Genomic DNA, 13675 nt, shown 5'->3' on the forward strand with positions numbered 1-13675 from the left:
CACCATGGAATACTATGCAGCCCTAAAGAAAGATGAAGACTTTACCTCCTTCATGTTTATATGGATGGAATTAGAAAATGTTCTTCTTAGCCAAGTATCTCAAGAATGGAAGAAAAAGTATCCAATGTACACAGCCCTATTTTGAAACTAATTCATAGCTTTCATAGGAATGTCATAAACTAATTATAGCCTTAGAATATGGGAAGGGGGTGGGAGAGGGGTGAGGGGGCAGATGGAGGGAGGGAGGGTGATTGGTGGGGTCACCTCTACAGTTCATCAGACAAGGGTATAAGTGAATCTTTCTAAAAGCAGAGTATGAATGTCTTAACTCAGTAACTAAGAGAATGACATGAAGATTATGTTAACCAGTTTGATGAGAGTATTTGAAAATGTATATGAAAACAGCACACTGTACCCCATGATTGCAATAACATACACAGTTATGCTATAAGAAATAAAAGAAAAAAAAAGAAAAAGAAAGTAGATATGAAATAATATTTCCAGTCTATTGGAGATAAATCGACTTTCTTCCTCACTATTAATTTTTTAAATTAACTTTTTATTATTAACTATATTTTCCCATGTAAGAAAAAATGAACGTGAAGGACACTTATGGTCCTTCACAAGGCATTAATTTTTTTGTCTTTATGGTTTTGCTTCCACAGTTCCATACTTTACATGCAGAAGATAGAGAAATTTAGGTTACTAAATTAGTAATCTAATAGATAAAAAGAAATGAGTTCTGATAATTACAGAGTAAAGCAGTAGCTTGTCTATAACATAGGTACATGTTGTATTTCACCTTTTAAAATATTTTAAAGACATCACCAAACTAAATAGCATACATTTTCAAGCTTATTTAAGACTAAAATATTAATATGGATATTATGAACACAAATTTAGATACCAAGTGAGTATCTATTCCAACCAAATAAGGAGGCATCACAATTTAACTATTTAGAATTCTCAATACTAAGATTTATTATCTTGAGCTAAATAGCTCATAGACATTACCTTTTCTGTAGGATTAATTTATATCCTTCTAGTGATGTTCCCTCAGCAGCCTTGACTCTGATTGGATGACCAATAGCTAGGCAGCCCTGAGTTATCGCTCGGCTCAGGATCACTCCAGTCTTCCAATGAATAGAGAGGGGGGAGAAAGGTCTAAATAAGTTAAAAGAACCAGAAAATTCAACAATGTGTCACAAATAGCAAGGTCATTATGCCTGGATAACCCCGGATATTAACAGTTGCCGAAAGTGAAACACTACCCACAACTTAGCAGTCAGCGAGCCCTGCTCAGAATCAGTAATCTTCTGTCCAACAAGGGTGGCATTTTACAGTTCAGCGCAAAATAAAACAGACCTTGATATCTTCATTTGTCCTTTTTTTCTGTGCATATTTCACAGCACAGTGATTTGGGGTCCATCACGTGTCACTTGCTATAGTTATAACTACAGAGCTTACTTGAAATATGTATGCACAGAAAAAAAAGTGCAGTGAACTGAAAAGACTGAAATAAATCCTTAACCTTTGTATCAATTTAAAGTTTTACTCTAGGTCTAAATACCATGGGTTAAACATTTTAAGGTGGTTTGTGAACTGCTTTTGTTTCAAATGTTAGGATTGCCTGCCAAGGAAATTAATTGGGCATAATGTTTGAATGGTCATTTAATCATTTTCTAACTTAGCGAATCAATACTACATTTTAAATAAGTGATAATCACTGAGAAATTTATCTCCACCTATTGGGGATTTATGGCATGCAAAATTCCCTATCTTAATAAGTAGCATTTATTTTTAAAAGAAGAAAAGTGAGCTCAATCTTAGAAGATTTTCCAAATTGTTTTCCTTTTTAGCATGTAACTTTCATTTCTCATGTGTTTGTTAGCTCTAAAAGAAATATACAGTGATTTAGGGAAACTATTTCTAAAAAATTTTTGTTCCAATAAACACTGAATGAAATTCTTTTTTGAACATGCTTGGGATGAGGAAAGACAGCCATAATTTACTAAAGCACTTTCTGTATACTAGATTCTATGCTTGAAATTCACACATGCATTCTCTCTTTTTTAACTTAATTTATTTCAATTTAATTTTTTTAAAAACCTAGTCAAGTAAAACTGTGGGAGTGTAGAAGGAACAAAGGAATCCGTAACTAGTATGATCAATTAGTTGTAATCAGCACTTACTTGGACCAGCCTACACAGGCTTTCTCATTTCATCTTCATAGAAATTGTAGGCAGACATCTTCAGTTTTTAGATTATTATTTTAAATAATGTTTTAGATAACATTATATTGTATTGTTTAATAAAACCACTGTTTAGTGCAGCTAAGTAACTTTCCCACAGTCACATAAGAGATTCTGAATTACTCAAAAACGTAGTCTTTTGGTAAGCATCTCAATTGTTTTTAAAGAAATTTTAGACAAGTACAGATTTTCTGATATCACAAAATTCTAGGAACAGACTCCATGAAATTACAGGATATGAAATGTAAGAAAGGACCAATTGGCTCAGCTCTTTGCAGATTAGAAGACTAAGGCCCAGATATCATGTGGGACTTGTCCACTCCTCAACGGCAGTGCCAACACTATGTACTTCCATCCTGCTCACAGATGGGTCAGATACACAGGAGTGTTTTCTATTACAGTTAGAAGGCTTGAGTTTTGAAGACAGACTAAGAATCTTTCTTCTGTTACCTAACCTTAGTTTTCAGCTGTATATTAAATCCTGTAAAGTTCTCTTAAGATTAAATGAAATAACAAATGTGAATAAGGTGCCTAACGTAAGGCCTGACAGAGTAGATATTCAACAGATGGAGTAAATTTATTAGTAAATCAGAAACAAAATTCAATGCAAAAAGGGCTGGTAGTTAATAGAGTCTGTAAGTTGGAAACAGATTCAGGACTATCTTATCTAAACTCATCCTGATTTGATATTTGAAATAAACAATATCTCTTAGTACCTTTTGTATCTTAATTATATTGTATGTGTTTTTTTTTAACACTCAGGAAATTAAAGAGCAACAGTTACGGGCAATCCAAAATTTCATTTGAGAAGATAATTTCAATCTCCCCTCCTCTCAACTTTACTTCACATGCACAAAAGTGGTAAGAAGCAGCAAAGTAGCTGCTTCCTCTCCAGTCTATGGAGAGGTGGCAAAGGGAGGTACAAGGAGGATAGATGTGAACTGCATCACTTCTTTCTAGACATAAGTGTATTTTAAAACATTACAAAACACATTTCAGTAGTACAGGGAAAGGGAGGGCAATTACATGTTTTCATTTAAGTCAGATCCAATAATACAATAACACATTTTTGAAAAATAAATATTGCCAATACATAAGTGTAAAATGTGGTAGGTATTATTCACATTTTACATTTAGGGGTTTCTTTTAAAAGTACCCCCTTGCTAAAATCATACACAAAGTCATCATATGGTGCTAATCCATCAGGCTCATTGAAGCCAAGGTGAAAAGGGTCAACAATGAAGACTAAAGAGTGGAAGCAAATGACATTCAGACAAATCTCACAAAGGATGAATCTGTGGACTATCAATAAGCTCTATGCTTGCTTTAAGTATGCTCTGAGATATGAGCTAATCAGTATGTCTAAAAGTGAACTAAATGCTCGCTTGGGGATCTGCCGAAGTCCCATGGGCTAGCTCACAATACCAAGAGCAGAGAAAGCATGTGTAACAGCCGGTAATTTACTGCCCTTCCCCTTGCATGCACTTGCATGTGCTCACAGTGAGCACAGGGAGCCAGTGAACAAGGGAAGTCGCTCAGCAAGAGCAGACCTGTCGGGTACCTTTGTGATCAACCACACGCTGGTTGCAGGCCATGGGGTCAAAAGCGCTATCTGACTCCCACTGCTTGTTCCACTATTTGAGAAATTCCGCTTTCCAATGGAAACAGAGGCATGAAGGACAATATTGGGATCCACCTATATGATGAGAGGAAGTAAGAATTTTTAACTCGGAGTCTAAAAGTTAACCTTCCTCAACATATTTATCCAAAATAAGCTAGCATAGAACATTATATACTCTGATTAGGGTCCCTTTTCAAAAGTAGTGTTCAAGCCCTTTTAATTCGATTCAGTCACTGTTTGTTGAGCATCAACTCCAATATGCAAGACCCTAGACTATGTGGTATGGAATATTATAAAAAATTTTCCTCAAAGAAATATACAATAGAGTAATGGTAAGAGAATGCTCTCTCTCTCTCCGGTTACCTTCAATTAAATAGTGTTATCATAGGCATTCAAATAATGGCAGACTCATTTCAACTAGAGCAACCAAAAAGTGAAGCATCTTGAAAGTTATAACATGTGAAGTAGGCCTCGAAAGGTGGAGACAGTTTGACAGGAATAATGAAGAATGAAAAGGTATTTCAAGTAAAGGCAAGGAAGTTAAATCAATATATTTTAGGACTTATTGGTAGACGCAAAAAGTAAATGTGGCCAAACTATAGAAAGTGTCAAGAGTAAGGCTATGAAGTTAGATAGGCAGTAGGGAGCTGGTGAACATTTTTAAGCAAGAGGGACTAGCTTACAGCAAATTTAAGTGAGGTTGATCTGGCAAGGCTAGAGATACAGGATTGTAGAATGGAGACATTAGAGGCAGGAAAAACAGTTGGGAATTCATAATACCTCTTAAGCATAAAGGGAGATGAGCTGGAAAGAGAGAGAGCTGTGGGAGTGGACAGGAGGGGACTAAAGGGAAAGACATCGGCATCCATGTCTCCTGCATCCCTTACCATGCTCTTTATCCGATCACATACCTCAAAGTTACTGTGCACCCTTCAGTATCTCGTTTAGACTCGGCTGTCAAATTGCCAGGCACTCACATCACTTGTAGAAATTATATTACTTCATACTTAATAAAAACTTTACCTCCCAAACTACATAATCACTTTCCCTGAGTAATCACTCTTAAGTTTTTAAGTACCAATATTTATTTACATATGTTTATAGGAGTCTGCTACTTTATGCTTTAAACCCGATAAATGTTGCTTCAACAACATATTATATTCTAATACAAAAATATCCATTCTGTATCTGTGCCAATACTAGATATTTTTTGAATAGCAAGTTATTTTTTAAAAACACAAATTAAGTGATGATTTAAAAGCAGTATGCCACAAGTATGATCAGGCAACAACATAAGGGTATAGTAACTAATTAATACATTTGATAATTATTCTATAATGGAAGGTAGTCGTTTTTCCATAGAAGAAAATGTTATATAACATTCCACATAATATGTAAAAATGAGAATTAAAAAAATACAGCAAACCCACTACCTAAGCAGATTTGATTTACAGCACTCTGTATATCCCCCTACTTAGCCAATAGTGATTGGATTCTGGAGGGCAATCCCCCACAGCGTCTGAGCAACAATAAACCATATTCTATTAATCCATCTGCCATAGGACTCAGCTTTAAAGTAGTACTCTTACCCAACCTCCTAACTCCAAGTTGCCATCACACTCAAAACTCCCCTCTGCAACTGGGCAGAAGATTGTTTTGACTGAAATTAGTCAGACAGAAGAAGCACATTGCCAACTGCTTCTTTGTACAGCACCTGCTGCCAGCGTCTAAATTCTTGTTATCTCCACAACATGGTTTAATCTTTTAACAGTTGGCTTATTGGTGAAGAGCGAAGGGGTTCTTTGTCTCTGACTTGGGCTGACACCCAGTGTTAACACCATGCTGTTCTTCAAGAGATATTTTGCTGGACAGTTCCCAAGTGATTCTGCATAGACCAGACACAGCCAGGCCCACTAACTCAGCTTCATTTTATGTTGTTAAGAAAAAAATTTCTGCCAAGTCTGGTGTTCTGATATGCTTAAAACTGACAATGACCATTAAACTTTTCTTCTGTGACTTCATCTTTTTAATTTAATCTGATAGCTTAGCATTAGATCAAACATATGAAGCTGGAAAATTAAAATCTATGAAAGGTGGAATTCAGGAAAAAGTTATCTCTGACAATTTGTAACATACTATCTCATGTATGTGTACGTGTGCAAGTGTGCGTGTGCACAGGTGCATGTGTACAAAAGCATTTAGGCTGAGACTGACTGATATCTAAATAGATAGTTTTATATATGTCATTAGAAAACCTTTTTAACCCTATTGAGAATCAAAAAAGAAATTCTCTAAAATTCTTTTGAATATTTATATACATGGCTCCCTTAAATGACCATTATATTTTGCTTGTCTGAATAAACCGCACTGATGCAGAAGTGGTTGATGTTTAAAGTGATGCACACACATGCTGGGACAGTTAAAACTCTCATTTAATTTTTTTTTCCCCAAATGACTAATGAAGGTGGAGTAGCTGTCAATAATCGTGTACACATTCAAAATAAGAAGAAAACCATTAATGGCCTTCTCTTGAAGATCTACTGAGGAACAGAATAATAGACAAAGAAATTTTTCTTGAAAAAATCAGCTTATAGATCACAACCTTAATTCTGAACAAACTGTTTATTATGTATAAATTTTATAAGATTTTTCACTTTTGACAATGCAGTTAGGGCCAAGTTTAATAGTTTTATACCCAAATTGAAGTCATACCATAAGAAATTAGTTATAAAATCACTTTCGTCTTGTCCTTGCCATTCTCTCTCATCATCTCTACTCTCTAACTTCATAGCAGATTAATTCACCTACTTCTAAGGCCAAGAAATGGAAAATATCAATTATTGCTGAGAGCAGAAAATATCAGCAAAGAAATAATTATGCAACCAAACAAGGCAAAATATCTAAGATCTAAGTGTGCAGTCCTCAAACAGCTCCAACTTATTGGTCTGAACATAAGGAAGGGACTTGGGATTTTATTTCAAGTCCTGTATCATATGCTAAAAGCAATCAATTCAAAACTTAAACTAAAATTTTGTATTTGCCCCAGCATATAAATGATTCATAGAAAATATTATTTATCAGTGAAGTTCTGGTCAAGAAATAGGAAAGTATTGTTTGCCTTTTCCTAGCCTCTTTTGTGATTAAAAAAAATAATTTCAGAATACTACAGTAATTCAGTAGTTGTGCAATTCTGTTGGCATTCATAGTATGCCGTAATTCTAAAATCATAACTTGGCATTTTTCTTGCTGTTTCTATTCAATAATATACTGCTAATGTCCTGCTTACATCTGCGAAGCCAAGACCAGGGTCAAAATAATTTTGGTAGAATACATGACCTGCCAAACATGGACCTGGCATCCATTTATCTGCTATATTTTCCCATAACCAGGCATTCCTCAAGCTATTCTTCTCATGTAATGTTTTCTTTTATATTAACTACCGTGAAGTTTAAATCTCATCTACGTCATGGAGACATGTAATTTTATTGCCCTTAAACTAAGTCAGTCTAAAGATGTTGCCAATTTATGTAACAATAGAGAACGGTTAAAAGATGCCAAACCATCGATGTGTAGTAGATTCCAAATCTGGTTTTGAAATGGATAAAAGAGCAACAGGTTGTAATTGTCAGGGTTATATCGAACTCTCACATTACCAATGGGGATTATATGTTCCAAATTTTTCTCTGTAGGAAAGGTTTTACTTGTCAATAAAAGATTTAAAAGAACAGTCAGGGGTTGGGCACTAATATCTCTATCTCAAGCCAATTTTAACACGTATGCATCAAGACTATCGGCTTTTGCCTCCCTTTTCTCAGCCCCTGTTGTAATCCTCTTAGAGTCTTCTTTACTTCAATGAGCAGCAAAATTCTACAATAAAATGCCCTATAGATATCTGTCACCTCTGCTTGAATCCATTTTTAAAAGTGCTCCTTTTCAGGTTATTAAATTACTATTCCCAATGTACTGATCACCCCTCTGTAAATAATTGGTGACATTTTTCTGAAAGGATTTTAAAGGTTTCATAGCTAAAGGAAAGCCATTCGTCTTTGAAAGATTCTCTTTACTAGCCTATTTATCAAGTTTTTCCTTTCTTACACTACTATTTTGGTTGAACTAAAATTGTATGCAAAACCAATTTCTTCTTCCAAAAACATAATGGTGTACAAACATTTTTAAAAGATGAGTCTTCTCTCATTTTCTAAATCATTAAAACCAATTAATAATGATAAAACAACCGTGCAATATTATTCTTTCATTTTTTAACATTTGAAAATACAGTTACACAGTAAAGTCCCACTTTGACATAAATCCAAAGAGAAAAGCCTCCTTTGGGTTCCTCTCCCCTGATATCTCTTTGCTATAAAATTGTTTTGCAGTCTTGAGTTGGTTTCTACTGAATGAATTCATTAACTAGAAAATTCAATTCAGTTTAGCTAACTCTGAATATCTATCAGGTGTGTCCAATCTGAAGCCTGCAGGCAACATGCAGATTATTTAAGGGCTGTTTTGCTTATCTGTGGTGATGGATACGGCAAAATGTATTCAGGGACTTTTTCTTTTGTTAGTCCCCTTTCATTAATGTCTTTGTATTTTAATGTACAGCCCAAGACAAATCTTGTTTTTCCAGTGCACAGCAGAAAAGAAGAAATGTTGGACATCCCTGATTGTGGCAGAGACAGGGATTATTAGGATACCCCTTGCCCTTGAGGAACTGTCAATCTAGTAGGGAGGATAAGACAAGGACTTCCTGAGTTAACTTTCTAATATAAAGATCAGATCAGATCTTGCCTCTGCATAAATATCTCCAATGGTTCCTTATTTTCTACAGAACAATAATCAGAATCTCTAACATTGAATTAAGATCCTTCATGATCTGATCCGAACATCCCTGGTGGGATCTACCATTCTCTCCCTCTCCCCGAAAGTAAGCCAAAGTATGAATGCCCAAATTTAGAGCCTGGTCAACTTTGGACCATGTATGAAAGGTTGTAAGAGGAACAGCATCTAGTTCAATGTCATTGGAAAAGGCACAGAAGGGATGCAATGATGGGGTTCCAAAGCCAAAAACATCATGTCTTGTTTGAGGATGGAATTGGGGTAAAGAAAAATTTCATGAAGCAGTGATGAGTCAGATAGGGCTAGAATGATGGGCAGGGTTTCGATAACATTTACTGAATGCCAACTCTATGCCAGACTGTATGCTACAGTATAGCACAAGGCTGTACAGAGAAAACTAAGGCAATGATAAGGAAAGAAAAAAAGGTTGAATTCCAGGCAGAGGAATCCATGTGGACATAACAACAGAAAGTATGGATCGCTTTCAGCAAACAATAACTGAATGATCTGGCTTGGCTAACACACCAAGAACATATTAGAGAATAGTCAGCCTTGAATGATATGTTATAGCTAAACAAACAAACAAAAGTCCATTCATCAAACATGTACTGTGCCCTTGCCTACATTCAAGACTTTGTGCTAGCACTGAGGAATAAAAAAATGATGTAAAACATGTCTATATCCAAAGAATTCTCAGTTTAGTGAAAGAGAAAGACACTAAAGCAAATGCATATATGAAAACACAAACTCTAAGAACAATTTTCAAAGGGCAAAAAGGAATTCTGAGAACACAAAACGATTAGATATTAATTCTCTCTGGATGATCTGAGAAGGCTTCATGGAAGAAGAGGAAGTTGAGTAAAACCTTAAGAGGCAAGGAATGGCAACAGTCAAGAGTATATCCCAGGCAAAAAGTAACACAAGCCACGGCATGTGGTGTCAGAATGAAAAGCATATTATGGCACACAATTTATTAACTCTGAATATAATAAGTTGAGAGTGGGGGCAGATTAGAAAAGAATCATGGAGATCAATGAAGACCAGGTGAGATTTTGAAATTTCAATAGAGAATAGCTAGGCATACAAGCAAGATAATAATGCTATTGGCAAAAAACAAAGGGCCCAAAGTCTTACGTATGCCTTTTGGTTTTGATTTAATTTGCTCAAAAACTAAAGGTTATGCTGCTGAAATGAAAAACCTCACACAGTGCCAGCAAAGAAAAAACAGAAGAATTATTTCTTCCTTGACAACATGTTTTAAATACCTTTTATAGGTCAGGTGGATAAAAAAGAATTCTTCACTGAAAGGATAAATTTCTAAGTATAAATTGATAAATAAACCTGATTGGATTGCCATGAGTTGGGTTTTCTAACCCAATTCCTTAGACACACTGATCTTAGAGCAAATAGATCAGACCCCAGAGAAATAACAGTCATCGTGAAGACGTTCTTAAACAACTCCAACTTACTAATATAGCTGGTACAAAGAAAATATGCCAAACAATAGAACTCATGGGACATAATTCAAGTAGAAATTTTTCAAGTAGGAATGCTGTAGATTGTTTCAGTTGTAGAGTGCTTAATTAACAAGTAGTAAAGAGTAATACTTGCCCCGACAATTGTAAAAGTAACATATGATTTTAACAAAAGCTTTCGTAAGTACCCACCCAATCCATATATTGACTGTCTGATACATAAAATGTACCTTATTAAGTACAACAAAATCAGACCTTGTTTTGTAGGAAATGATTCTCCAAGTTCACCTTTTCAAACTGCTCGGGTATCTGCTGATTGGTGCAGTTAAAATTAGTTGGAAATCCCTCACAAACTTCCCAACTAAGGAAAGTAAAACATTAAATTATTTTCATTAGAACAATATGCATTTAATTATAATACTCTTTACCAGTATAACAACTTATGTTATCTTATATAATACTAGTGAGAGGAAAAAAAAACTACTACATAGTTCATAATCTCTTGGTGTCTATAATTGGGAGATAAAAGACTTTGAAGTTTAACCTTGCAAATATTTATGATATTGGGCAATACTATGCCTAATTACTTATTAATAAAACAAAAAAATGTTTTTAGAATCTTACAGAGTCACCTGTGGGTATTATCTTGGTAGTTAAATTTATATTTTAAATACTTACACTGGACTATGAATAATAAAGGATATTTTTATACTTATAATGGTTGTGTTAAAATGCTAGTTTAATATTTTTAAGAGAACCTTAGGAGGAGTCACAGTCACATGAGTACATGGACAAAGCAGGCTGGAGAGGCTGGGGTTTCGTTTTCAATTCAGTCAAATCAGTTATCTTAAAAGTGACATGGCTCTCATCCTAAAAGAAATTATCTGGATTAACTTGGATAACTTAGGATATACCATGCACCATGCTATTCAACAGAAATCAATCCTGGAACTGGAAATAGCAATTTTTATCAATACTCTGAGAAATACAAATCAGATATACATTAAGATTTCAAATGATCCACTTTAGATGATAGAAAGAAAATTCAAATGGAATGCAAAAAGTAAATTATCTAACAAAATCAGTTTGCATTCAATAAGGGCAGCTTCACATTGTTATACTTAAGGAAAACAGTATTTATTGGACCTGGGGACTACAGGAACTAAAAACAGAAAACTCTAGTTAAAAATTGAAGGGGAAAATCTAGTCAAATTTAACAGCTTAGGGAAACATTATTGGATACAAAATACATCTTATAAATGGAAAATGTCTATAAAAAATGCAGACGACTGACTTTCTATCTGTAAAGAAAAAGAGAACAAGAAGAAATAGAGTCAAATCTTTTGTAGAAAATACAAGCAGTCACTTGTATGCTGCTTGAGGGAGGGCAGGGGCGAGTAGACCTGTTGCTTAAATAACTACCAAGGAAAACCAGCATGTCCTTCTAGACATATTTTGCAATAGGGTGTCATAGCTGGCTGAGTGACTTCATCAAACTGCTTTCAGTCCTCTGGATATGCCCACCATTTCAGCATTTTCAACTGTATATTAAGGAGAGTTGTAGTATGTTAAACTACAAAATGTTAAAGATAGATGGGACTTCTAGATGGATTACCTAATCCAACATAATATCAGTATTATGCTGAAATGTCCAATGTGGTAATCAATAGCCACTATTTAAATTTAATTTCATTTTAAGAAAAATTAAAAATTCATTCCCTCAATCACACTAGTGACATTTCAAATGCTCAGTAGTAACAAAGTGTATTTCCATCATCACAGAATGTTCTATTGGACAGTGCTAAACAGTGGGTAAGCATTCAGGTTCCTAAAACAGATAATCTTGGATAGAATCCTGGCTATATCATGTACTAGCTATGTAACTCTGGGCAAATTACTTTACCATTTTGTGTCCTGGTTTATGTCTTTGAAAAACAGAATAATAGTAAAGTAATAGGGGATGATGGAATTAAAATAATCATTTTGAAGATTAAATTAATTCTTACCCAATTCATTTGTATCTGTGCCTGGTCAACACTCAGTAAATGCCAGTTTTTATTATTTAGAAATAAGAAACTGACACCCACCTTCTCACAAACAATCATGAGCAGAAATGAGGCCGATGCCTTGTGAGATCTTCTAACTCCCATTCTATTCTTTTTTACATTGTCCCACAGAGCCTCCAGCACATTGCTTATGTTTTAACTTGATCATCATCAGATAATCAATGATTAATCCAATAAGACGTATAAATATGAACACTCATACAGTTCCATTTAAAATGGGATTTAGAAAGAACTACTAAAGAAAACTACTAAAAAAGCTTTTAGACTTCAAACAAAATTGTCACCTTTCCAAAGAAAAAACTATATTCTGCTCATTGCCCTACATAACTTTTTAAAACTAAAGAAAGTTCATTGTAAGTCTTTTAGACACTATCTCATCTTATCATGAAATAAGTCAATAAAATAAATAATTGCTTATTTAAGACAATTCAGATGAGCACTTTTTTAGCATTTCAAATGTCTCACTCTGGGAAATCTTGAATTATGTGATTTATATTACTTTAACTGAACACTTGTTAATTTACTTGTCACATCCACGTAGCAGAACAGTATTAGCATCCAAAAAGGTCTTATATGCAACTATGATGCCACCTCTGGCAAATGCAGTCACTTGGTCAAAGGTCAAACACAAAACAGGATTGAGAGGAGATCTGAAAAAAAGAAAAAAAAATCAACGGTATCTATAGAATTATACATATACTAAAATTTGAGCACAAATAAATAACAAAATTTATAATACTAGTGTCTAAAAATATCCAGAAATAAGTGAAATTCATACTAGATAACACTATTTTGGTATCCCATATCAATACCTGAAATGTGCATTTCAGTTTATTTAGTTGATCTATAACATGAAAGAATAGTTGTAACATGTGATTTTTAAAAATAATTTCAATAATAAAAGCAAAGGATTTCATTATGAAAAACAATCATCATTCATACAATGTTCATTTTTCATGGATAACTACAATGTAATACATCCATAGTAATCTTAGGAAATGATAATTAAATTAACCTTTACTATTTGGCTACAAACAAGGCTTTTTTTTTTTTTTTTTTTTTGGTGAGTTCACTAAATGCTATGCTGATTTGATTTAGATAGTATGTATTATTAAGCACATTGTTTTAGGGGAATTTGGGAATTAAAGCCAAATTCAAAACCGATCTTAAATTAAAAGAATGAACACTATGTCAACTATGAACCATTTCTCCCTAAACTAGTAACAAAGACTTGCTGTTTAGCTACAGAAATAAAGGACTCAACCCCATCACCTCGTGTCTTGTTGCCAGAAATATTTAAATTGAATCTAATCATAAGAGACACTCAGACAAACCCAAAATGTGGGACAATCTACAAGAAAAATGCCTGGATTCCTAAAAAATAAAAGGTGGAGTAAATATTCTAGATTAAAAAGAACTAAAGAA

The 13675-nt window shown here is 34.2% G+C and overlaps 1 protein-coding gene across 1 annotated transcript in view; it reads right to left on the reverse strand.

The window, feature by feature from the left end:
- LOC100953497 overlaps positions 1-13675 on the reverse strand; it is a 250344-nt gene that overhangs the window by 205433 nt on the left and 31236 nt on the right. The window contains exons 6-9 of the mRNA XM_023510042.1: positions 12775-12900; positions 10440-10545; positions 3814-3948; positions 1015-1133 (exon numbers count right to left, since the gene is read on the reverse strand). Coding sequence (XP_023365810.1) covers positions 1015-1133; positions 3814-3948; positions 10440-10545; positions 12775-12900 — 486 coding nt within the window. The remainder of the gene's footprint in view (positions 1-1014; positions 1134-3813; positions 3949-10439; positions 10546-12774; positions 12901-13675) is intronic.

This window comes from Otolemur garnettii, unplaced genomic scaffold, assembly GCF_000181295.1.
Source record: "Otolemur garnettii isolate 467f Iridium unplaced genomic scaffold, OtoGar3 scaffold00001, whole genome shotgun sequence".
Taxonomy (NCBI): Eukaryota; Metazoa; Chordata; class Mammalia; order Primates; family Galagidae; genus Otolemur; species Otolemur garnettii.